This window comes from Prionailurus bengalensis, chromosome D3 (genome assembly GCF_016509475.1).
Source record: "Prionailurus bengalensis isolate Pbe53 chromosome D3, Fcat_Pben_1.1_paternal_pri, whole genome shotgun sequence".
Lineage (NCBI taxonomy): Eukaryota > Metazoa > Chordata > Mammalia > Carnivora > Felidae > Prionailurus > Prionailurus bengalensis.
Window position 1 is genome coordinate 79,951,944 of NC_057356.1, and position 27,425 is coordinate 79,979,368.

At 36.5% G+C, this 27,425-nt stretch overlaps 1 protein-coding gene across 1 annotated transcript in view; it reads right to left on the reverse strand.

The window, feature by feature from the left end:
* Nucleotides 1-27,425, reverse strand: part of PIGN (phosphatidylinositol glycan anchor biosynthesis class N) — a 105,037-nt gene that overhangs the window by 75,021 nt on the left and 2,591 nt on the right. The window contains 7 exon segments of the mRNA XM_043559018.1: nt 61-119; nt 121-186; nt 5,062-5,168; nt 7,196-7,294; nt 7,811-7,932; nt 10,995-11,247; nt 12,037-12,165. Coding sequence (XP_043414953.1) covers nt 61-119; nt 121-186; nt 5,062-5,168; nt 7,196-7,294; nt 7,811-7,932; nt 10,995-11,215 — 674 coding nt within the window. The 5' untranslated portion in view covers nt 11,216-11,247; nt 12,037-12,165.

Consider the following 27,425-nt stretch of genomic DNA (forward strand, 5'->3'; position numbering starts at 1 on the left):
GTTCAAATAGAATACCCAAGTCTCTCAAAAACATGAAATTAAACACAGCATTAAAATTACCTTGATGATGGTCGGTGAGCATGTCCGTTTGTATCTATTCCTAATAAATGTAAGAAAAAAAACTATTTTTTCTTCATTTAGTTTAGAAAACAAAGACTGGTTGTTTCTGGCAGCATGAAAGAATTCCTATAGGTAACAAATCAGTTAAAGAAATTTAGTCCATTTATTTTACATAAAAAATAATTCTGATGAAAACCTTGAATTAAATGTATACATAACTATAAAATTAAATTATTTTATTTTGTTTAAGTTTATCCTCAGAACCAACCAACACAAAGTCCTTATTGTCAGTTCAGACATCAACGCTTGAATCATGAGTGAGCTGGGCTATAATTAGGCCAAAAAAGGGTTACAGAAAGGGGACCTTGATTTCATGAAGATCTCCTAAGCACTGAATAAAATATACCAGGTTGAATTAATATGTTGACAAGAGCCAAAAATAAAACAGTACAAGTGGCGACAGTTTAGGAACATTTTATCATTTCTAAATGTTTTAGGAGCCAGACTACTTCTTGTCCTGTCTCATTGCTGCCCTCGTCCAACTGTCAGTGCTCACTTGAACGGTGTGAATAGCTTCTGAACCAGTTCCTTTTCCCCAAGACTAGAACCTGTTCTTCACGCTGTGTGATAGAAAAATGCCCACTTAATAAAATATGGGTCGAAAATTATTATATTGTTTCATAATTGCAAACTGGATTCACAAAGCCCTTCTAAGACAATGAATTAAACATCTACTTGCATACACATGAATATGTAAACAAGTTTCTGTGGGGAATACTTATAAACTACTTTCAATAAGTCAACAGGCTCTGCCAAGATACGTAATTGTCGTTCACATAACTGTCTCTTAGTAGATAGTAACTTTAACGAGGAAAATGTCATTGCCCGACAAAGTGTGAAGTATTTTTTGAAATAATCCTTCATTATTACAAATACCAAAAAATACAAATGGTGCCATTAGAGAAACCTGCTATTCAAGAATAGAGGTAAATAAAAAAAAAAAAACAAAACATAATATGTAACCTACTGCTATCCTCCTCAAAAGCATAAAACTGCCCCCTAGCTTTCATATACATTCTACTTAGCCCCTAAGAAGTTTTAAATTTAGATGGAAGTGGTGAGTTCTTCAAGAGAATGAAGTTAAATTCTAAAAGTATCATTGAAAGCTGACAAAAACCAAAAAAAAACAAAACAACAACAACAACAAAAAAAACTAGCAACTTTAGTTGAGGTACGTTTATAATTTGTTCCATGATTGGTAAAAAAAAAAATATTCAGGGGCGCCTGGGTGGCTCAGTCGGTTAAGCGTCCGACTTCAGCTCAGGTCACGATCTCACGGCCCGTGAGTTCGAGCCCCGCGTCAGGCTCTGGGCTGATGGCCCAGAGCCTGGAGCCTGCTTCCGATTCTGTGTCTCCCACTCTCTCTGCCCCTCCCCCGTTCATGCTGTGTCTCTCTCTGTCTCAAAAATAAATAAAAGTTAAAAAAAAAAAAATAAAAAAAAAAATATTCAGCCATGTAACAAGTGCTATTCATTCACATATGGACACAAGATATGAGATGCTATGAAATTCTATTCTTGTGGAGCTCAACCTGTTAGATTCCTACTGGCTTTTTAAAAGTTGGTCTTTTGGACCTAAGAGGTTTTGAAATATACCCCTGGCTACTTTCCCCTTCATATCTAGTATACTCAGGACCATCAGCCCCCGCTTTTTCTCCTCCCCTTGCAAAGGCACTCATTCATTGCTGCACTCCACAAATACTTGTTATGCATCAAGGGAGACTGCTAGATGACTACCTCAACACGCATTCTCCCTTTCTGAGTAAAAAACCTCTGGGGCGCCTGGGTGGCGCAGTCGGTTAAGCGTCCGACTTCAGCCAGGTCACAATCTCGCGGTCCGTGAGTTCGAGCCCCGCGTCAGGCTCTGGGCTGATGGCTTGGAGCCTGGAGCTTGTTTCCGATTCTGTGTCTCCCTCTCTCTCTGCCCCTCCCCCGTTCATGCTCTGTCTCTCTCTGTCCCCCCCAAAAAAAATAAATAAACGTTGAAAAAAAAAAATTAAAAAAAAAAAAAAAAAACCTGTGATTTCGTGAAACATGGCAACGCTCCAACCTTAAAACCCAATTTCCCATCCTCTCTCACAGCTAGATGTGCCTTAGCGGTTGTGGCCAACAAGATATAAGTCGAATATTTCAGTCAAAAGACTATAAGGACCCTAAGGCTCTTTGAAATAAATATAATCAGGAAAGAAGGTCCTTTCCAATTCCTTGCACTGTTGACCTAAAACATTGAAGTAATGGCTGCAACTCCAGCATCTCTTGGATCATGAAAAAACTTGGAAGATAAAACGCCTGCTCCGAGGATAGAGGAGAAATTCAAGACTGAGCCTTAATGACACCGTGGAACCATTATGGCAATCCTGGACTGCACCAATCCTGGGCTGCCTACTGCTGGCATTAACTTTATGGAGATAAAAGTAAACTTTTAAGCCATATTTCTTCCCTATTATACAGAACTGAACCTAATCTAAACTAATACTTGTATCTATGTACCAGACAATTCCTTGATAGGAATTTAGAGATAACAATGGGAAAAGTCAGTGTCTCTGCCGGTAAGATGTAAATAGGATGGAAGGGGGATCAACTGTGGTATAGCATAGAGAAGTACTTAAGGTAGTGGTATTAAGGGAATATAGAAGAGAGTTATCGAAGTCTAACTGGAAGTGAGGTGCAGCAAAGGAAAGCCATGGAAGGCCTATATGAGGAGATGATGTACAAAGTGAGTTTTGACAAGCAAAGAGATTCAACATGTATGAACCTCAAGGGCATTATGCTAAGTGAAATGAGCCATTCACAAAGGACAAGTACGGTATGATTCCAGTTATATGAGGTAGCTAGATTAAACAAATACATAGAAACAGAGTGTAGAATGGTAGTTGCCAGCGGCTGGGATTAAGAGGAAATGGGGAGTTGTTCAATGAGCACAGAGTTTTGGTTTTGCAAGATGAAAAAGTTCTGGAGATTGGATACACAACAATGTGAATGTACTTAACGCTACTGAACCTGTATACTTAAAAATGGTGAAGATGGCAAATTTTATGTTATATGTATTTTACCACAGTTAAAAAAAAAAAGTGAGTAGACACTCGCATGGATTTGTTTTGTTGGATTAAACATGAGTCTTTAGGCGGGTCCCAAGTCCAGATTCCCTCTCTAGCCTTATCTCAGACGTTGCTCCCAGTCAGTATTCCTGCCACACTCAACTCCTTCCTTCAGTTCCTCAGATCTATTATGCTGGCTCTTCCCTCAGGGCCCACGATTTATATAATGCTGTTGGCTTGAAATAGGCTTCCACACTGCAATCCAGCCCCATTTCTTTGTTTCCTACGCTTCTTCAGGGATCATCTCAAAACTCTCAGGAAAGCCTTCCCCTAACTGTCTGAATCACAATTTTCTAAAGATACATTCTTTAAATATATCATATTACTTCCCACTGCTGATGATTTCATGTTTACTGTTATTATTATACATATGTACCATATTTTATAAAGTCATGGGCAAATCTTTTTTTCTAATCACTATCATATCACCAACACTAGCAGTGTTGAAATAAAAGGAAGAAAGGCATAAAATCAGGCCAGCCACAAACTATATCTTCCCACCCACAAGGAATCAAATCCATGATTCCAGAGCATTTTTAGCTACGTATATGAAATTAGAAGCCAAGTGCCTTTCAGCATATGCTGATATAAGTAGATTCTCTTACAAAGCAATAATTAGAAAAATAATTTGCTAATTACTTTCTGAAAGAGATTTTATTTAACCTGAAAGTTTTCCCTGTTGACAAAAGCATATGTTAAAAGAAAACAGAAAATTTCAAGAAGATCCTGATGAAAGAAATAGGGTTTATCAAAGCATGCACTGAATACTTAATTCATGCTAAGTAAATACAAAGAAAAATGCCGGCATATACTGAGGAACACATTTACAAACTAACAAAAATGACCGCATTGTGAAGAAGTCCACAATGTCAGTCCGAAAGATAGTACCAGTAAAGCAAGAATCATTAAAGGTCAAGCAATGAATGCTTCTTACAACAGATAAATTATAAGTTGTAATTTGTAAATGAGAAACAATGGACAGGAAGAAAGGAGAGCCAATGTCCACAATTAAGATTTTCACACAATTTTTAAAAATGTAAATTCTATTGGGTAGCTGGTGAAACTATGATAATTGTCACTATCAAATAGTCCAAACAACTTTACTTCTTAGCAACTCATGGATAGTTTATTAGGAACTGATTTGCTAATTTATGTTTGCTTACCTTTCTGGAAAGTACAATTTTTAAAAAATCATCTTATTATAAATATATCACATTTGAACAGCATTTTCAAATGCATTTTTCATACATCTCACATGGTCCCTCTACTGTTGGGAGACTATCGTATGGCCAAAGGAAGATCAAGATTTACCTAGGATTATTCAGCAAACTGGGAATGAAACACAGGTTCCCTGAATTTCCAATCTATGGCTCATTTTACGGTCAGAAACATGGAATTTTAAAAAGTTATCTTTTCACATTATTAATTTTTTTAAATTTTCATTAACTAGGGGTGGCTGGGTGGCTCAGTTGGTTGAGCGTCCGACTTTAGCTTAGGTCACGATCTCGCAGTTCGTGAGTTCGAGCCCCGCGTCGGGCTCTGTGCTGACAGCTCAGAGCCTGGAGCCTGCTTTGGATTCTGTCTCCCTCTCTCTCTGCCCCTTCCCTGCTCATGCTCTGTCTCTCAAAAATAAATAAACGTTAAAAAGAAAAATTTTTTAAAAATTTTTCATTAACTGGTTATTACAGAATGTGCAGTTTCTTAGAATCCAGTCTTTCTAAAATAGTATGCTACAAATACAGAAAGTTCATGCAAGTAGGAAAAAATTAAGATGCATTTACTAACAAATCTCTCTAGTACTTTGGGTACAACTACGTGTGCTGAATCAACTCAATAGCACGCACCTTAACTTTATCAAAAACCCACGTATCCAGTTTTGTTACATCATGGGCACCAAAATCTTCACTGTCAGCATCATAGGTATATGTAAAAACATGGTCACCATAAGCACCTGAGGAGGAAATTTGGGGAAAAATATTTTCAACAATTTTTCAAGCCTTCATCAAATATGAAATAATCATTTAAAGATTCCTGCGAGTAACCAGAATTTTTCACAAAGCATTGTGTATTATGACAGGGAAGAGAAAGATAGGAGCAATAATTAACATTTATTTTATGTGCCTCAGACCATGATTTGTACTTTAACACATGCTATTGTTTTTTGTTGTCACAATAACATTCTAATTTACAGATACACTACATGTAAGTTAATTAACATGGCCAAAGTCACAATGCTGATACACAACAGCACAAAAATAAACACCAAAATCTGACTCCCTGTACAGATTAGCCTATTCAAAAAATTTGTGTGTCTTCAGATCTACAATTTAGAATAGATGAAGTCATTTGGTTTCCAACACTTCCTAAAGCAAGAAGAAAATTCAAACATTTCTCTTATTCATAGAATATGTGTATTTTTCTAAATATAAGAGAATAAGTATTGTCTATTGCTACATTCTCTGAAGGAGTCAACAAACATTAATCTTACACATTTGCAAGATTTTATTAAGAATCTAATCAACTTAGTGAATTTCTGAGATAGACTCTTATAGGTCACAAGGAAGAGATATAACAAAGGAATAATCTCTTATAATAGCAATTCAGCTCCAAAGATACTACCACTGCCCAGCTATTCCACTTCCCACATCCTAAGGAAAGATCTCAGTGGCTTTGTTGGTTACCATTACCATAAGAAATGGAACATTTCTATGAGATTGTTTTTGATTCAGGCGTTGTTCCTGTCCTATCAACTACAGCCGGAAGTAAGAAGGTAAACTTAGGGAGTCCTAGACACTTAATCCATCCTCACCACTGCCAATCCCCCCAAAAGCTAAACTGCTTTCCAAAGAAGGAAGTGTATATAAATGGCAAGCAGTCTGGGGTTTTTTGGCTTGCCCTACATAAGGATGTTCTATGAATATAATATGTAAAATTCTGAATGTATATTTTGCTTTCAGGACATACAATAATACTCAACAATTCCAATTACGAAGATTACACTTATGGCTAAACATAAGGTTATAAAACCTTTTCATTAGATGAAATGACCAATCATTCTATTCTCACTAAAAAGCATTTAAAAGGGGTCCCTGGGTGGCTCAGACAGTTAGGCATCTGACTTCGGCTCAGGTCATGATCTCACAACTTGAGAGTTCGAGCCCCGCATCAGGCTCTGTGCTGACAGCTCAGAGCCTGGAGCCTGCTTCAGATTCTGTGTTTCCTCCCTCTCTCTCAGTCCCTCCCCCACTCATGCCTTGTCCTTCTCTCTCTCTCTCTCTCTCAAGAATAAACATTGAAAAAATTAAAACTAACTGAATAAAAAATACAAAGCATTTAATGACACAAAATTCAAATGGAATCCAATTGATTTTTAGAAAATAATATATAAATGAATTTTCTAATCAATGCACAGAAACAAACACAACAAATCCAAATGGCATGATCTTGAATATGTAATAGAAATTGTAAGTTACAGCATTTAAATCTTTCTGTGAATATCAACAAACTTCTTATAATTTATCAAAACAAAATGAACCAGACATCAACATCATCGTCATAATGAAGAATTACGTGATAAGCACGTTGCTAAGTGTCTCACGAGAATTATCCAATTTAATCCTAAAAACAAACCTATGAGATATAGATTATTATTATCACATTTTTAAAAAGGCAAATTGAAGGTCAGGGAAGTTATCTAACTTTCCCAAGATTATAAAGCTGTTATATGTTAGAGCCATACAGCACTTCATTGAATCCAAAAACTAACAAGTATATGATGTGCCAATATTTCAAGTACAACTAAAAGAAAGAATCAAATGGACATGTCCATCCATTGTAATACACATCCCTATGTCAGAGATGTTAAATATTAAAAACAAGTAACTCAAAAATCAATAGAATACAGTAAGTAATATATAAAAATTACCATACTGATTTATTACCTATACCATGTGAGGGAATATAATCAATGACTCTTACCTTTGGCAAACATAGTCAAGATATCAGGGCTTCCCCAGCTCCATGTGTACTTGCTCTCATTAATAAGAGAATCAAATTCCACAGGATTTTCCTTCCACCCTTCAGGTCATTGAGAGAAGAAGCCAATAGTGAAAACAGTAACATATACCTGGTGAAATATTAGTATAACCCCTAACGTGGTATTCTTCAACTAATGACACTGAGGATTAATTGCAGAACAAATGCAAAACTGGTAAGCGATTTTGTTACATGTATTATACCATAAACTATTTTAAGATTTTATTTTTAAGTAATCTCACATACCATAATTTTCTTTGAAAGTTTACAATAGATAATTTCCTTCTTACTAAAATACAGAATTTTTTTTTAAGTTTTGAGATCTAACATCTAGGAAAACCATGGATCCATCCAATCAGAGATTGTTTTAGGAGCACAGGACGACAAAAACAAAGCTTAAATCTTGAATCAACACCAGTGTGTGTTTATGAGTAAGGCATGCTAAAATACTTCCCAAAAGTAGGACAAAACACACATCACTTTGTGTCATGATTCAGTGTTAAGCAGTATTTATGCAACAAATTTTTCATATACTAAAGTCATCCATACAGACAATACCTTTGGCAACTGCACTGACATCTTCATAAAACCCAGCGATCAGGGCCACATGACCTGGCCGAGACTCCGTTGGCACACGGGTATGAGATAACCCCCAGCTGCCTTCATGCATTATGATATTCCTAAAAGATATTATTGATCAATAGTTAACACAGACTATGATTAAGTCCTGTTAGAGCTTTAGAAAAATAAGATTATTCCAGAAGGAATCAAAATCAAAACGCGAGTCAAAATTTAAGAAGGAAAGGAATCTTTATGGGACACCTGGGTGGCTCAGTCGGTTAAGCGTCCGACTTCAGCTCAGGTCATGAGCTCACAGTTTGTGAGTTCTGATCCCAGAACTAACCCTCTGACTAGCTGGATTCAGCACTGTAAGTAAGCCAAAGTGAGACAAAGAACCATCTTACCACTACACATGTGTATGAAGCCATAAAGTATTCAGATGGCTTGTTACCCAAGAAATAAATGACACATACAATATTCCATCAAAGTGAGATTTCATGAGGTGTGATATGTATGGTATTACGGTCATGCAGGAGAAAGTCCTTCTTAGGTGATACACGCTGAAGCGTTTGGTGGTAAGTGTATGAGATCTTGCTTTCAAATTACGCAGGAAAAAATAATTAAAAATTTAAGCACGCGTGTGTGTAAATGTGCGGGTATATTGAGAAAGAAATGTAAATATGAAAATAATTAAAAACTGTTAAACCTACAATAAGGGTATACAGATGTTCATCATTATAATCCTTTCCATTTCTCTGTGCTGAAAAATTCTCAAAATAAAAAATTGAAGGTAGGAGAAATGGCTAGACTCCTAATTAGGAGTTAAATTACATCCCTAAATTTGAGATTAAAACAGGCATAAGTTTTCTTTTGCTAAAAGGTGGTGTCAATATTCTTTAAGTTAAAATATATATATATATTCTTTAAGTTGTATCCCAGAGAAAGCAAACCACCAGCAACACCATTGCAGGTGACGGACCAGCAGAGCAACCTGCTATATAAGACCGACTGCACTGGTAAGGGTTTTCAAAATGAACGCCTGACACCCAAAATAATAACTACTAGGACTGGTTTAGATACTCTTTTTTTTCTTAATGTTTATTCATTTTTGAGAGAGAGACAAAGCACGAGCAGGAGAGAAGCAGAGAGAGAGGAGACACAGAATCTGAAGCAGGCTCCAGGCTCCGAGCTGTCAGCACAGAGCCTGATGCAGGGCTCAAGCCCACAAACCCAGAGATCATGACCGGAGTGAAGCTGGACGCTTAATGGACTAAGCCACCCAGGCGGCCCTGGTTTAGATATTCTTAAATACTGACTTACTTCATACTAAAACCAATTTCGGTTAAATGCATGCATAATAAATAAAAAGTCTAAAAACTACTGAACCACTTATTCAGTAACCTATAAAATAGGTTATATTTTTTAACTTCTTCAGTTATTTAATGAAAACTGAACTTTAACACAAAGAGGTAGGTATAAAGAAATTTGGATCCCTCTGTTCAAAAACATTTTCATCAGTTCATGGGGCGCCTGGGTGGCTCAGTCAGTTAAGCGTCCAACTTCAGCTCAGGTCACGATCTCACGGTTTGTGAGCTCGAGCCCCACATCAGGCTCTGTGCTGATAGCCTGGACTGCTTCGGATTCTGTGTCTCCCTCTCTCTCTGTCCCTCCCCTGCTCATGCTCTGTCTCTCAAAAATAAATAAAAGTTAAAAAAAATTTTTTTGGTCAGTTATTTTTTAAAAGACAAAGGGAGGAATGAATAAAACCTTTCACAAACAGGTTTAAAAGAAACTAGAAGATTACTGAAATTGTAAACACACAATGGCATACAACACACGGCACATCAACCATGCACGCCCTTGGCCTGCCACCCACCACCCAAATGAGAAACAAGTGCTACCAGCAAAGCTCGCCTTTTCCTTCAGAACCAGCATATTTTTATCCTATTAATTTGCAATGAACTATATTTCTCTTTCTTTGACAACTAGGAAATTCATCAAAATATATCACCCAAATTTTTAATTATTTGTAGAAATTCACGTGACATATTTTTGTGAACCGAACTTAACTCTGGTTTGATTTTCTTTTCTTACTCATCTTTTCCCACTGCCCTGAGTTGCTCACTTATTTACTTTGATCCTTTAGTATATTATACATTTCTCTAAGCCACCATTAATTTATTTCAGGAAATTAACAGGAATCCAAGGTCCTTCATTCTTCTAGCAGTGAACAAACACTTACTAATCACCTACTATGTGCTAAGAACTGGAAATAAAGTGGTATGCAAAACAAACGCCCAGGCTTCATGGACCCTGCACATGCTAAGTACTATAAAGAAAACTAAAAAACATAGGAAACAGGGGCACCTGGGTGGCTCAGTCATTTAAGCGGCAGACTCTCAATTTTAGCTCAGGTCATGATCTCACGGTTCGTGAGACTGAGCCTCACTTCTGACTCCATGCTGACAGGGAGCAGAGCCTGCTTCTGACTCTCTCTCTCCCTCTCTCTCTGCCCCTCCCCTTCTCACACTCATTCTGTCTAAAAATAAAGAGACATACATACATACATACATACATACATAAATCACAGTAAAGAGATAAAAGTAATGATGGCAGGTGAGAATGGGGAAGATGGAATAATATTTTAGATAAATATCCACTTGAATCTGAGTTTCACTCTCTCTAAAACAGCATTAGAAGGGCTTTTGAGGGGCTGGCCACTAATCAGGAAAATAATAATTATTTGTAGGAGCCCTATAAGTTTAAAAACTTAAATATTTCTTTTCAAAGCCACTTCATAGAATCTAAAGTCACATTTAACAGTGACATAGACGTGGAAGGGCTTTCTATATTTTATAGGTGTATTCTGAGTTGAACTCTGTATTTTCTAGTTAAACACCATCGTAATTAGCAATTCATTAGTACTTACACTTGTCATTATTTTAGAAATGTAACCGGCTTGTTTTATAAGTATAAGATAAGCCAGGTTTGGAAAATTAGGACAAGTTGGGCCAAGCAGCTAAGGTCACACATAACTCCTGGGAAGAAAGAAACCTGTTAATCCACAGACAAAGGCAGATATATATGTGCCCTACTATCTTTCTCATCATCACTTCTATGTCCACCATGAGATCAAATAATCTCAGGATAACATTTTCTTTGTATCAGTTAACATGCTTACCTAATAAATGGTGCTCTCGAATTTCCATTTTCATCTAATTCATAAAGCGTATCTGCCCGCAGGCCATCCGCAACAAACAGTACTAATCTTTTTGCCGGAGGAGGCAATGGTGTAAACTGAGGAGTCATTCCATGAACCAAAGGAGAGGTAAAATAAATATCGAAGATGGAGCCGAAGAACACAAAATGTACGAACAATCCCAAAATAAAGAAGAGCAGCATATCCAGTGTGACCAACTAGTCTTCGAGGAAAACAGAGAGGGGACAAGATTAAATCTGGGTAAACCTTAATGCAATTGTACATATTTTTAAATATTTTGATGACTGCATGTAGAAGTGAACATATATCGTAAAATATCACATAATTTACAACTTCACTTTCATTTATGGTGGTAACAATGAACATTATTTAATAATGAGATAATACTGAAATAAAATATGTGATAAAATACACTCGCACAAAGAGAAAGTTCAAGTATGATACACAATTAGCGCCACTAAACTATTTATGTAGAATAAATGTAAGTGCATGCGAAGTTCAAAAAAACTAACACAGGATTAAAAAACAAAGAATTAAATGAGTGTTAAAATGAATCAGGGTTCAGTCAAATCAAATCCTGTATAAAACAGAAAATCATGCATGGTGCTGTTGGCTGCTCATATAACCCCACCACTGATATTCTTGGAATTTAACATTACTTAAATGTTTGCAGATTTCTTTTGACTTTTGGTTATCAGCTCAGGACACTTGTAGGTTCTCCTGATAATCACCAAGTTGAGCAGGTAACATGCATTTTTGTCTATTTAGCTGAATTACAGGAAGGAAAAAGTAGTTAAACTCCATGTGTTTCAGAAACACATGTTTCTGTGTTCATTAAGGGAACACTTTCAGTAACCTGAACCAATATAAAAAAAGCAAAGGCTATATTCATTTATTCAATGAAAATGTTTGTGCATATATTCTGTGCATAACTGTGTGTGGGGTACAACTGAGAACACCAAGAAGACATAGTCACATATCTGATAAGCTTACAAATACTTACAGAAAGAAAAGTAAGCAATATGAAATATTTAAATAATACTGTAAGACAGTATGCCATTAACTGCCAAGATCAAGTCCATGAGAGTGTTTTCCAAGTCAGTCTATAATTTACTTTTGTTGGTCAATCTCCCTGCAGATTAAAAACAACAACAAAGTACTCTTAACTTGTCTTTCTTGTAATATAACTACATCAGTTACATACAGTGACCCTTGGCTGAAAAACACCAAAGATGAAGTCATTTTAATTATAGACACGTCTTATTCTTCCTGGCCTAAAGAATTACATCATGGAAGGTGGCAAAATACCTTGTAAAAACCCTAAAACATTGGGGGGGGTGGGGAACCCTTATCAAGGTCAAGCAGATCATAAAAAGAATATGAAATACAGTAAACAGCCAAATTATGGGCCACTATTTTCCTAAGAGAATTAAGAGTCAAGTAAGTATTAACGACATTCCACAAAGTATAAAAAGTCCCTTAGTGAGAAGATGCAAGACCCTCAGAATAAATATTCTGCTTTTTCTAATATATATGAACTTCAACTACACAGCAAGCACCATCTTAACAATGGTATTCTGAACATAAAAATAAAACAATCACTGTGATACATTTGGAAAATGCAGAAAAATCACCTATGATTCTACCACCTAAAGAAAAGTCAGTTACATTTCTTATAGTTTTTATCCATTCTACATTTTTATAAAGGCTCACAATTTTATATATTTTTATATACCTTTTTCCCTTTATTATACATTAAGATTTCTTTATTACTTAAAAAAAAATCCTCTTGGTACATACCATTTACCATTACCATGCTCTATTCTTTTTTTTTTTAATATATGAGATTTATTGTCAAATTGGTTTCCATACAACACCCAGCGCTCATCCCAAAAGATGCCCTCTTCAATACCCATCACCCACCCTCCCCTCCCTCCCACCCCCCATTACCATGCTCTATTCTATGGGTACACTGAAATTTTCTTGATCACCCCCATGCTGTTAAATATCGAAGTGTTTTTTTTCCATTTTTTCACTATTAAAAGTGTCAACATGATTTTTAGTTTTTATATTAACTTTTAGACATTTCACGTGTTTAACATACTGTGTATAAATGCAATACTGGGTCAAAGGCTATGAGCCCCTTTAAGGCTTTTGATACACTGTATCCAGATGCACTTTTTTTTAGCTAAATACTGATTCTCCTAATGACAAACTAATGTAACACATGCAATATAGATTTCTCTTGTTTATCTCACAAGCCCTCCTAAAGAAAAAGCTATCCCTTCAAATAGACGCAGTGTAATTTGATGAATTGAAAAGGAGACGTTGAGAACAATAATCTCAGTGACAAGATTTCAAATAGAGAAATTGTTATTAATAACAGTGTTTCAAGAAAGGAAGGTATGGTCAACTGTGTCAGATAAAGACTGGAGTAAGAGTAGGGCTGCACAGTGACTTGGTGGCTGAAGGGTGTCATTAACCTCACTGAAGAATTGCAACAGAGTACTAAGGGCTGAGCCCTATTAAAGTGCTTGTTTGGAAAGTGAACAGGAGGTAAGGAAGGGAAAGACAGTGGAATGAATACAGCTTTTTGGGAGAGCGTTAACTCTGAAGAAGAAAAATGAAAACTGACATAGGGCCACTAGATGGTTTTCTTCTCCTAGAAATAAATTTGGGTGCTGAGGAATGATTCTGAATGCAGAAAGAGATGAAAGCTGGGGAAACTGCAGGACTTACAAACCCTTGTGAAAGCCAGAAAAGATGGGACGGAGAGCACAAGTGGAGGAGACGACCTACTCCTGGTTAGCCTGGGACCTTCCTGCTTTTGGCCTTGAAGGTCTTGCAGCACCGAGGAAACCTCTCAAGTCCACACAATCTATCTTGGGCTCTTTGGTTGGCTCCTCCCACGGCAGCCTGCCTCTCAAATTTCTCACATCTCCTCAACTGTCACCTCCTCAAGGTTTCTCTGACCACCAGAAGTAGACCCCTCCCCTTCATTTTCCTTGATTTAAATAATCACACATTCTGGGGCACCTGGGTGGCTCAGTAGGTTGAGCACCCAACTTTGGCTCAGGTCATGAGCTCACAGTTTGTGAGTTCAAACCCCGCATCGGGCTCTGTGCTGACAGCTCAGAGCCTGGAGCCTGCTTCAGATTCTGTGTCTCCCCCTCTTTCTGCCCTTCCCCTCTTGCACTCTCTGTCTCTCACTCTCTAAAATAAATACACATTAAATAAATAAATAAATAATCATATATTCTGTATTTATAATAAAAATATAATATCTAGCAGCCCATTTTTCAATGCTAACAAGGAATTCTACTATAATTCTTTCAGATCCAAAAAACTATCTACTAATGGATGTTTTTAATTTTCTTAAACATGTTATTAAATTAAAATTACCCGTTTTTCTTTTTGAGTGTAAGGGCTCTCTGTCATACCTTCCACTTATTTAAACGTTATTTTAAGATCAACAGCCTTACTAATTTTTTTCTGAAGCATTCTAAAGCATTCTAAACTTTCTGAAGCACCTACTTTTTAATTTTTCAATCAACTTTATTAAAGTATAATTTATATATAAAAATGGACCTATTTTAAGTTTTATGTTTTGGCAAGTATGTACTCACATAAACAGAATCGAGATCTAGAATAGTTTTCTCTAAGAAGTTCCCCCATGTCCCTCTGCAGACAATCCCTGCTCTATAGTCCTGACCACAAGCAATCACTAATCCGTCTTCTGTGATTCACGATTAATGTTGAGAGGCGGCTGGGTGGCTCAGTTGGTTATGCGTCCGACTTCGGTTCAGGTCATGATCTTGCGGTTTGTGGATTTGAGCAACGCATCAGGCTCTGTGCTTGACAGCTCAGAGCCTGGGGCCCGCTTTGGATTCTGTGTCTCCCTCTTTCTCTGCCCCTGCCCTGCTCATGCTCTGTCTGTCTCTCTCTCAAAAATAAATAATACATTAAAAAAAAATTCAAGCAAAAAAATGAAAGATTAATGTTGAATGTTCTAGATCATCACTGAGATGGAATCATAATACATAGTTTATTATATCTATTTTCATTTAGCATGTTTTTGAGATTCATGCAGGTGATTTAGTTGTTTTTTCCTTTTTAATATTAAGAAGTCTCCCACTGTAGGGATATACCACAAATTGTTTATGTATTAACCTCTTGAAGGATAATGTGAATTGTTTCCAGTTTCTGGCTATTATAAATAAAGCTTCTTAAAACAGCAAATGCACAGGACTTTATGTATACATGCTTTCATTTCTCTTGGGTAAATATGCAGAATGAGAACTGCTGGGTTAAATGGCAAGCAGATGTTTAAATTCATATAAAGAACTGCCAAACTTTCCAAATTACTTTACACACCTGTTATACACAGTTTTTTCAGAAAGTGCTTTAAAACTTTATTGACAATCTATAATGTTGCTATAAGTGCCATTTAAGAATTTAACCTAATTTTTATAGTAAGTGTAATGTGCTTTACATTCTTTTATATATTGTGTATCACATATCTCCATAGTAAGAGTATTCAATTATAGCACTAGCTACTTACTATTGACTGTCTACTCTGCATCAGATCCTGCATTGGGTACTTTACTTACATTCTCTCCTCTAATCCTCAGAATCTGCTTTGTCAACTAAGTATTAGAACCCCATTTTCATAGCAAAGAGTCTAATGGGGCCTAATGATCCTCCCAAGATAGTAAGGGGAAGAGCTGAGATTTGAATCCTGGGTCACATCACTGGAGAGCCTGAGCTTTTTCTAACACTTATTCAGATAACCAGTGTGTCCAGAATTGATCTCACTTTCTTTGAGGGGCTGGATGGCATTATGGGAAAGAGTGTGTACCGAAGCATTCCACTGCAGGGATTCAAATCCTGTCTTCTCTACTTACTGGCAGTGTGACTTGAAGCAAGTTATTTAACTTCTTTGTGCCTCAGTTTCCTCATCCGTTAAATGGCGATAACAATAGTACCTTCCTGAGGTGTTATTAGAATTGAGTTAATATGTGTAAAATACGCAGAAGAGTGCCGACCAGAGTCAGCACTCATTAAGTATTAGCTAATATTGTTCCCGATGTACATGAAGCTGGACTCATCATGTGAGAAAAACTTGTTTGCCGTCCTTGTTGAGTTTAAAATCTAATTGAATAGATGTAAATCTCTTAGAGAACCAAATCCCAAACTATGTTTCATACCAATGCATCAACTTTAGCTTCATTGCTCTGCTGCTACTTTCCTTATCTGTATGGGTATTTTTTTTTTTTTAATTCTGGTAAGAACACTTAACATGAGATCCACCCTCTTAAATTTTTAAGTGTACAATACAGTTGTTAACTATAGGCACAATGTTGTACAGCAGATGCCTAGAATTGATTCATCTTGCAAAACTGAGATTTTTCTAGCTATTGAACAACAACTCCCATTTCTCCTCCCCCCACCCAGTCCCTGGAGACCATCATTCCACTCTCCACTTCCATAAGTCTGACTCTCTCTCTTAGATTATCTCACGTAAGAAGGGTCATGCAGTGTCTGTCCTTCTGTGACTAGCTCATCTCAGCCAGCGTAATGTCCTCCAGGCCAGAAGTGTCTGATAGCCCCAGTTGCTCCATATATTTGCCAACATATTTGGTATTTTATCCTGCTTAATTTCACCTTTCCTAAAGTGGGAGTGTCCTTGTAACCTACTGTGGTTTTAATTTACATTTCCCCAATGACCAGTGACATTCAGCAACTTCTCATGTTTAACGGACATTTTCTTAATGCTCTTCCCCCCCCTTTTCATTTTTTTAAGTTTATTTCTTTATTTTGAGAGAGAGAGAGAGAGAGAGAGGGAGCGGGAGAAGGAGAGAGAGAGAGAGAGAGAGAATGAGAATCCCAAGCAGGCTCCCCACAGAGCTGGATGCAGGGCATGAACCCACAAACTGTGAGATCGTGACCTAAGCCGAAAACAAGAGTCAGACACTTAACCTACTAAGTCACCCAGGTGCCCCTCCCTTTTCATTTTTAAGTGTTTTTCAAAAAGCAGTCCTTTTAAATTTTGGTTAAGTTCAATTAATTTTTCTTTGAGTTATTTATTTTGTGTCCTACATACGGAATTTTTGTAAGTGACAGCACTTTTTTAAATACAGATTTTTAATCTTTTTTATTTGAAAGTAACTTCAAACTGAGAAAATAGTTGCAAGAATAACGGTACAAAAACCAGTATACCCCTTAGCCACACACATCTAATGTTCACACTTTCCACATTTCCTTTATCATTTTTTTGTCTTGCCTCTCCTCTCCCTTCCTCATCTATCTTACCCCTCGTGTACGTACATGCACACCCACGTGTGTATGCACGTGTATACAATTACGTAATATTGTTTTGGAAGCATCTGAGGATAAGTTACATACTCTGTGGCCCTTAAGCTCTAAATACTTCAGTGTTTATTTCCTGAGAACAGTGGTACTCTCTTACAACAGTTGTCAGCTTCAGTAAATTCAACATTGGCATTTCATCTCATTGACCATCTGTACTCCAATTTTTGAAGTGCCCCAATAATGTTCTTTCTAGCATTTTTATAGCTCTACTGAGGCATAACTGGTCTATAATAGATTGTACAGATTTAAAATGTACAATAAATGGGGCGCCTGGGTGGCGCAGTCGGTGAAGCGTCCGACTTCAGCCAGGTCACGATCTCGCGGTCCGTGAGTTCGAGCCCCGCGTCGGGCTCTGGGCTGATGGCTCGGAGCCTGGAGCCTGTTTCCGATTCTGTGTCTCCCTTTCTCTCTGCCCCTCCCCCGTTCATGCTCTGTCTCTCTCTGTCCCAAAAATAAACAAACGTTGGAAAAAAAATTTATAAAATGTACAATAAACACAGGCGAGATAATGAACATACCCATAACCCTCAAAACTTTCCTCATGGCTGTGTAATTCACCCCTACATACTCTGTATTTTTTGATATTATTGCAAGTGGTAGTTTTTATTTCAATTTCTCCTCGTTAGTTCTTCAATCACCAATTTTTATACACTTACCTTGTATCCTGCAACAGTGATAAGTAGCTTTTATGTAGATACCTTTCAATTTTCTAGAGATAATTATATCATCTGTGAATAAAGGACTTCTTCCTTATCAATATAAATGTCTTTCATTTTTGTCTCATGTTTAGTGTACTGTCCAGAATCTCCAGTATTCTCCGGATGAATAGAAGCGGTAACAATAAAAATCCTTGCCTTGTTTCCAATCTTAGGGTGAAAGTTGCCAGTTTTCCGGGCTCTGTAGATTTCCCTTATTAAGTTAAAGAAATTCACTTCTACTCTTCATATCACTGTCACATCCTAAAATCACGAATGGATGGTGGATGCTGTCAAATGCTTTTTACTGGACCTATTGAGATGATCGTGAGTATTTGGTGTTTCTGTTTCAGTCTCTTAATGTGGTGAATTATATTGATTGGATTACAAATGTTAAAACGAGCTTGCATTCCCACTTGGTCATTATTAAGTAATATCTTTTCTATAGACTGTTGGATTTCATTTGCTAAAATACTGTTTAGCATTTTAAAGCAATGTTTATGAAAGATATTAGGCTACGATTTTCTTTTCTTGTGATGTCTTTGGTTTTGGTATCAATGAGTTTGGAAGTATTGCTTTTATTTTTTGGAAGAGTATGTGTAGAATGTGTATTATTTCTTCTGTTATTGTGTAACAATTTGCCAGTGAAACCAATGGCTTGAAGTCTTCTTTGTGGGAAGGTTTTCAACTATAAATGCAATTTCTTCATATATATAGGGATATTCAGATTATTTACTAATTGTTGAGTTTTGGTAGTTACATCCTTTAAGAAATTTGTCCATTTCAGGGGCACCTCAGTAGCTCGGTCAGTTGAGCTTCCGACTTTGGCTCAGGTCATGATCCCATGTTCTGTGAGTTCGAGCCCTGCATCAAGCCCTGTGCTGACAGCTCAGAGCCTAGAGTCTGCTTTGGATTCTGTCTCCCTCTCTCTCTGCCCCTCCCCAACTGGCACTCTTTCTCTGTCTCTCAAAAATAAATAAACATTACAAAAATAAAAGAAATTTGTCCATTTCATACAAATTGTTAAATTTATTGGTCTAAAATTATTCATAACATTTTGTTAAATTATTCTCCTTTTTTCTATCCTCCAGTCCAGGACAGAGTCTATCAAATATCATATTGAGTTGTTTAAAGTAAGCCAATTTTCAAGCACTTAATTCATTTCAGTTAGATCTTAAACTCGTCAGAGCTAAAGTATACATGGTATATTTGAATATACAGAAACTCACACTGATTTAAATATCTCTTGTTTATCATGGAAAAGTTAGTACTCTCTTTATCATGATTACAAATAAGCAAACACCTAGATCACTTCTCACTTTCATTTGCATTTACAAATAACTCTCTGGACTTATCTTCTCTTTTTCCCATTGCTATTACACAGCTTTTCTGAATGGAGTAACAAAGTCTGTGTGTTAAAGGATCATATAAATTTTCTACTACCCAAAAGCTTATTTAAGTAGTGGAACAAAAATTTTATTTGAGAACTTTGACCTTCCTAGAGCTGTAATAGCCAAAATAAAAATTGTGCTGTTGTATAAGAACAGCAGGATCCCAGTCATATCACTCCTTGTCTTAGTCTCCTTACTCCTAAAAAAAGACACCGTCAGCCTGATTCTATGACAGGAGTCCAATGGAAAGTAACCAAGACATGTAAGGTACAAATGTAAAGTGCTAGGAATACTCTAAACAACTAAATTGTTGATTAAAGCAACTCAACTTTTATTTTTATTTTTCAAATGGAACTCAAAATAGCTGAGTTTACATTATTTTGAAAGAAAGTAATAGAAAAGAAAAAGGCATACTGTATTTTTCTATTCCAGTCAAGTCAACTTCATAACTCCTTGATTACGGACTTGGAATATTCATTATCACCAAATATTAATGACATACACACTGTATTTTTATTTAATATTTCTCAGTGTCCAGTTGGGGTCTATTTTCAAAAGAGCTTGTGTTTTTTACTTCTCCACATTCACAACCACCACAAAAGTTCATCATTTCCTTACCTGGACCACTTCAAAAACCTATAAATGGGTTTTCCCACTAAACTACATGATACAAATTTTTCCCTTCCTCAAAGTAATTATCATATATTGTACTCTACAAATCCTACTAAATTTCATTGGTGATTATATTTTATTCTAATTGGTCTTCAGGAGTTTTATACACAGGTCTTAACCCCAAACTCCTGTATTCCTAGCCTATTTTCAAGTGATCTTTATACTTAAATAATTTATTTCAATATAAGGAAAATAAGGTCAAATAAGGATATTAAAAAGAATTCCAGGAAGGAAGGCTCCTGGGTGGCTCAGTCCGTTGAGCGTCCAACTCTTGATTTCAGTTCAGGTCATGGTCCCAGGGTAAAGGGATTGAGCCCTGTACTGGGCTCCATGCTGAGCATGGAGTCTGCTTAAGTTTCTCTCTCTCTCCCCCCCTCAGGCCCTCCTCCCACTAAAATAAGAAAAATAATAAAGTAAAAAATTAAAATTAAAAAAAAAAAGAATTTCAGGGTTGCAGTTAAGTGGCCGACTTTGGCTCAGGTCATGATCTCACGGTCCATGAGTTTGAGCCCCGCACTGGGCTCTTTGCTGACAGCTCGGAGCCTGGAGCCTGCTTCCTATTCTGTGTCTCCCTCTCTCTCTCTCTCCCTCTGCCCCTCTCCCACTCACACTCTGTCTCTCCCAAAAGTAAATAGACATTAAAAAATTTAAAAAAAAAAGAATTTCAGGAAGGAAAATCAAATGAGAATATAGCTGATACTTTTTTCTTTAACATCATGTTAGAGATAACTACTTAATCAGGTAATAACTTGATTATGATCCCATATCTCCACCAGAATGCAATGATACTGAATTTAGAATCTCACACCTCCTTTCCACAGAAAATTCCAATTAATAAATGCAGAAGGATTGAGGGAAATATAAAATTACAACTAGGTAAACACCACAGTAATAGTTATGCCACCATAGATCCATTGATAAATGCTAAACTGAGTGGGCGAAAGTTTGAAGCAAAACAGGATATTTGCAGTCTTAAAAGAATCTCTCCTAAATATATATTAATTACAAAGGAAAAAGAGTAACTTACAATGGAGAAACCCCTCAGACATCACCACACCAAGGGGTCAAGGCTAACCTAACCAGTAATAAGATACATTAACATCATATAACCCTAATATGGTACACTAAGAAAGGCACGACATAGTATTTTTGGCAAAAGAATATGTGGTATACTTTCCAAAAATGCTAATAACGTCGATCTATTCAGGGGAGTGTATCAGACAGACTCAGATTGAGAAACAGTCCACAAAATAATGGACCAGTACTTTTCAAAAGTATCATGGGCATAAAACACAATGAAAGACTGAGGAACTGTCATAGAATGGAGGCTGAAGAGACATAACTAAATACAATAAGGAAACCTGGATTGGATCCTGAGCCAGAAAATACACAATAGTGGAAAACCTGGTGAATTTCAACTAAGAACGGTAGTTTAGTTGATAGTATTAGACAACTGTTAATGTCCTGGTGTTTGATAATTATACTGTAGTTCTATGTTCACATTAGGTGCAGTGGGTGAAGAGTGTATAATAACACAATCACTCTCTGTAGTATTTTTGTAACTTCTCTACAGATCTAAAAATATTTCAAAATAAAAAGTAGAAAAAAATTACTTTGGAGCCTAAGCCTGTACTCAAAAGATAACACTGGCTAGAGCCAGAGTTGTAACCACCACAAATTTTATGGATAGCTGTGATTTCATGTAACCTTTGTTCTTGTAAATAAAGGTTATTTCCTAAGCTCACAGGCTTTAAGTGATTTAATGCTCACATCAGCGTCAACCATACTAAAAAGCTCATTATTTAAAGACGGTGTTTTGCAGTTCTCTCAGGCTTTTCTTTAGTTCACTCTTCTTTCAGCTTCTCCAACTGGATAATTTCGATTGGCCCCGGTTCCACATTCTTCTTTCCACCTGTCCAAATTTCTGTTGGATTCATCTAGTGAATGTTTCATTCCAATTATTGTACTTTTCAGCTTCAGTATGTCCATTTGGTTCTTCTTCATAATTCCTATCTCTTTACTGATGCTCTCATTATTCATGCATCACTTTCTGATTTTTAGTTTTTTTTGTCCATCATTTCCCTTGCGTATTTAAGCGTATTTAAGACAGTTTACTGAAGTCTTTGTGTAATAAGTCCAAAGTCTAGACTTCCTCAAGAATCATATCTGTTGATTTTTTTTTCCTTTGAATGAGCCATATTCTCCTGATTTCTTTCTGTGCCTTGGAATTTTTTGTTGAAAACTTGCATTTTTAATATTACAGTGTGGTAATCCTGGAAATCAGATTCTCCTCCTTCACCAGGGCTTACTTATGTTGAATTTTGATGGTGTCAGTCGTCTGTTTGTTTTGCTAAGCCTGACCAGTTTCTCCTTGCATGGAGCTCACAGATCCACCAGATGTGGAAGGGACCTATTAGGTCTTTTCCCAGCAGGCATTCCATGCATTTGGGGTTATATGTGGGGGAAGGGGGAATGTGAGACAAAAGTCGGCCTCTGCATTGGTCCCTCAGGAAGCCACCAGATCACAGTATTTTAAGAACAAAGTCCAAAGTAAATACCAGTAAGTCACACCAGGAATACAGGCCGCAGTCCCCACAGGTGCTGCCCCTGCCACATCAGTGAATGGAGATGGTAATCCAGTGGGTAAAAACACCACTGCGTTCTCTTACCAAAACCCAACTGCCCTTTTCTTCATTAAGCAGTCTGCTAGTTGCCATAAATATTGGATCAGATTCTAGAGTTCCAAAAAAGCCAATTCTATCACTCTTTGACAGCTTGTTTGTTTCAGTAGAGGAACTGTTCTTTTAAGGGCCATACTCAGCCATTTTCTGTAATGTCATCTAGAGACTGTGTTAACTACTTTTGATAGCTAATAAAAATATAGAAACCTGCCATGTGAGGAGCAAATATTGCCAGTCAAAACTGTAAGAAAGTAGTTGAGACCTGCACGCAAGAGATTATCAGGTAAACTAGTAAGCTATGTAATTCACACTAGTTCATATGCTTCTTTATACTTAATATTTTGGGGTGTATATTTTTTTCAGCATGAGGTATGTCACTTCCAAGTGACAACGGTATGTGACTTTACACGTGTCCTGTAAGAACTAATTATCAAATTTCCTCATGGCCAGTAACCACCAGAGGTTGCTAGTTATGCAGATGACTCATGTTCAGCTGTACACTTGAGAAGAATTCACATTTTTTTCTTCATACCTGATGTCCTTTATCTGTTCCAAGATATCATAGTACAGTTACCTGTCATGCCTCCTTAGGCTTCTCTTGGTTGTGACAATTTCTCAGAGTTTGTTTTGAAGACTCGCAAGTTCGGAAGAGTCGTAGTCAGGTATATTGTAGGAGGCTCCTCTATTGGAATTTGATGTTTCTTTCATGGTTAATTAGAAGGGGGTTATGGATTTGGGGGAGGAAAACTCCATGTGTAAAATGCCGCTCTTATCACATATCAAGGGTGCATACCATCAACATGACTTATCACCATCGATATTAAACTTGATCATCTGCTGAGGGAGTGTTTGTCAGGTTTCTCCACAATAAAGTTAATGATTTCCCCTCCCCTTTCATATTATGCTCTTTGGAAGGAACCCACTATGTGCAACCAATACTTACGGAATGAGGAGTTACGGGGAGTTATACTCTATCTACTAAGACCATCAAGTACCTACATAAATTATTTGCAATTCTTCTACGCAGAGGATACACATTTTAAACTCAGCCAATTATGTGATTAAAAGCTGTCATTCTACAAGATTCGATTAACATTATAATCACCAATATTTCCATTCATGCTTTCCCCATTCTACTTAGAAATTAATTTTTACCAGTATATATGCAAAGTCCTTACTCCTTTTATGAGCCTATTCTAGCCAGCACTATCAAAAAATTTATAAGTTATTTAAATATTTAGGCACACATGTATTCTACTATAACTATACTACAATTCATTTGAAAATTATCCTGATAGACGTTGTCCCCGATTGTCATTACTACAAAGAATTCTGCAATTTTGCACATCTCTCCTGGTAAAATTGGGAGATTTTCAGAAGACAAACAGAATGATGATTCATTACAAAATTAATTTGGTGGATTGCAATTACCTTTTTCTCTTTTAAATAAAATGAAATAGAAGGGAATACAATAGGATAGAGAACACATCACAATAAGGTACTTCAGAAGTAGTAAAGAATTGTTTTGAAAAAGTATTGTTAATTTTTCCCTATGTATGTGCGTGTATACGAATATAGCACACTGTAGTGAAATATCTCTTTCAAACTATTTTATATACACATAAGTTTGAAAACCATCTCTGTTAAGTGGAATTGCTAGAATAAACTGTATTCTCAACTTCACAAGATAGTAGCAAAGTGTCAATCACAATTTAGATGCATATCGGCAGTATATGAGATTCCTATTTTCTCTAAATCCCCACAATTAACTGGCATTATCCTATTTACCTTAAGCCAATCTAAACAGGATGAAATGGCATCCTGTGGTTTGGGCATCTATTTGCCTTATTACTAGTGAGCACGAACATCTTTTCATGTTTTTACTGGCCAGTTGGGTTCCCTATCTTTTCAACTGTGTGTATCTATATCTTTTGATCAAATAGGATTATAGTTGTTGGCCTTATTTCTTTGACTTGTACATTATATTATATGTGTGTGTGTCTCTACATATATATAGAAACATGTATATACTTACATAAAAATTGTGGTGGTTTTTGTTAAATAGAAGTTTAATGCAACATAATTCACCAAATTTATCCTCTCTGGACTGAACTTTTCTGTGTTTTCTACGAGAAAATTTCTCTTGTCTTATGTTGCATAAAAATAGTTTTAAATTTTTTTCACACGTCATTATCTAGAACGTATTTGTATATGGTGTGAGATAGAGCTCTAATTTTATGTTTTTAACCAATGGACAGAAGCACTAGTATAGTTACCACTTTAGAATGTATTAAGATAAACTCCACATCAGATACAAATACAGGCAACACATTTTAAATTCAATTCTTGTCTTTGGCTATTCGTAATAAAAACTGGAAACAATATCTAACAAAAGGAACAGATACAGTTTTTATTCATAATGAAATACCCTACAGCATTGAAAATTAGTTAAGCCCACACCTATGCCAAGGACATACCTCACAAATATAAAAATTGATAAAGAAAAATTTTAAAGGGATTGGCTGTCCTTTTCTCCCCAACACAGCCGAATTTTTTGAAAATAATATGACCTCTTTTTCCTTGATCTTCTAAATCTCAAACAAATTGAGCCTTTGTTTCCATTACATCAGAGAAAGAGAGAGCTTTCACTAACATAATGTAGCCAATATTGCAAAATCCAGGGGCTTTCAGTCTTCCATCTTCCGTTCAGTTTGTGTCTATTGACCATGATCTCTGTCTTAAATAGCTCTCATTTCTTGGCTGTTGTGGACATTCCTCCAGTTTTCCTTCTACTTCTCTGTCCAAAGAAGAATGGTCTCTGTCTGGTCATTGCGTTTTAGGGTTACTCAAAACTTGATCTTAGGCTTTTATTCTCACTTTTATACTTCCTATTGTTTTGAAGATTTTATTTTTAAGTAATCTTGATACCCATTGTTGGGCTCAAACTCACAACCCCGAGATCAAGAGTCTCATGCTCCACCAACTGAGCCAGCCAGGCACCCCTCCGTCCGTGCAGGCTTTTTTGATCCACCCTTGGCTTCAGCTCGCACCTATATGCAAGCCTTACAAACAGCTCCAAATCCTTATATGTAACTCCAACCTTAACACAACCACTTGAGACACAAACTGAATTATGTTTAAAACCAAACTCACGATATCCCCCGTGAACCCTGTTTAGGTAGTAACCCTCCTACCTCCTTAGTGTTTACAGTCTCAGGAGATGGCACCACCTTGCACTCAGGTACACAAGAGAACCAGCAGTCATTCTTTACAACTTTTCCCTGTATAGCCACATATTACTTTTTGATTTTGCTTTTTTCAAAATGCGAATCTGAACATCTCTCCCCTTGTGTAAAACCCTTCAGGGCCTCTCTCCCATCCTAATCAAGACTAGAAGCCTTAATATGATTAACAAGGTGTTACAGGGACCGGCCTCTGCCTCCCTTTCTAGCCTTGCCTCATGACACTCCCCCTTGCTTTAAGGCATCGCGCCACATTGGTCTTTTTCATTTAAGTGGCCTATGCTTCCTACTGTTATAGACCTCTGCATAATTCACACTTCCAACCCACCCTCCACCCTCTCTCACTCCATTGTTTCATAACATCTGCTTGCATTTTCAAGCATTACTTCCTCAGGGACTATGCAGTCCAAACCAAAACCCAAAACCAGTACTTCAGTTTGTTAGTACATAGCTGTGTCCTTTATGATTTGGATTAATGTCTGTCTCTATCACTTAGCCATAATTCCATGACAGCAAGACAGGGTTTCTCCGGCACTCATTTGCTTAGTAAAGACTCAAATGTTTGCTGAATAAATTATTTAGAATTATCATTTCAAATGTACATGTAATATGCACTATAGCCACTAGAGGCTGCCTTGCTTCTCTTTTTATTCCTCCAGAAAACAGGAACTATGAAGATTCAGGATACTTAAAAAAACAAAACAAAATAAAACAAAACACCAAACTTTTATGCTTAAGTCACTTACTATACATAAAATGGCAGTGATTCCAAAATATCATCCTTTACATACTACCTATTTTATTATTGCCCAGCACATGTATATTAAATAACATTATTACTTAATATTTCTCTTTAAAGAGAATAACATTTTATTCAGATTTATTGAAAAAGAAAACTCTGTCATCGTTGAATCATTTGGAAACCTCTCAAAATAAATAACTGCAAAAAATTTTAAAACACCTACGTATCCATGTTCCAATAAAAGTGATTTAGCTTATTCCTGTGGAATATTTACCATGCATTGAAAAACCATTAAAAAATTAGCCATTTCTAAAACTTTAATCAACCCAAAATTTGCATTTAAAATGTTATTTGTGGTCATTTTAAGACTATTAAAGCCAAAAATTATTTTTTAAGCCCTAAAATATTTGAACTGCTTAAAAGAAAAAACAATATTTAACATTTCATTGCTACGATACAAGCTTAGATGACTGTCCTCATTATTCAATGAAACTTTAGCCGTAAAGACCTACACTAATGCAAATTTTGCTAAGTAGAAAATTTCCCAACCACATTCATAATAAATTATCATAAGTAGCGATCAGCAATTATTAATAT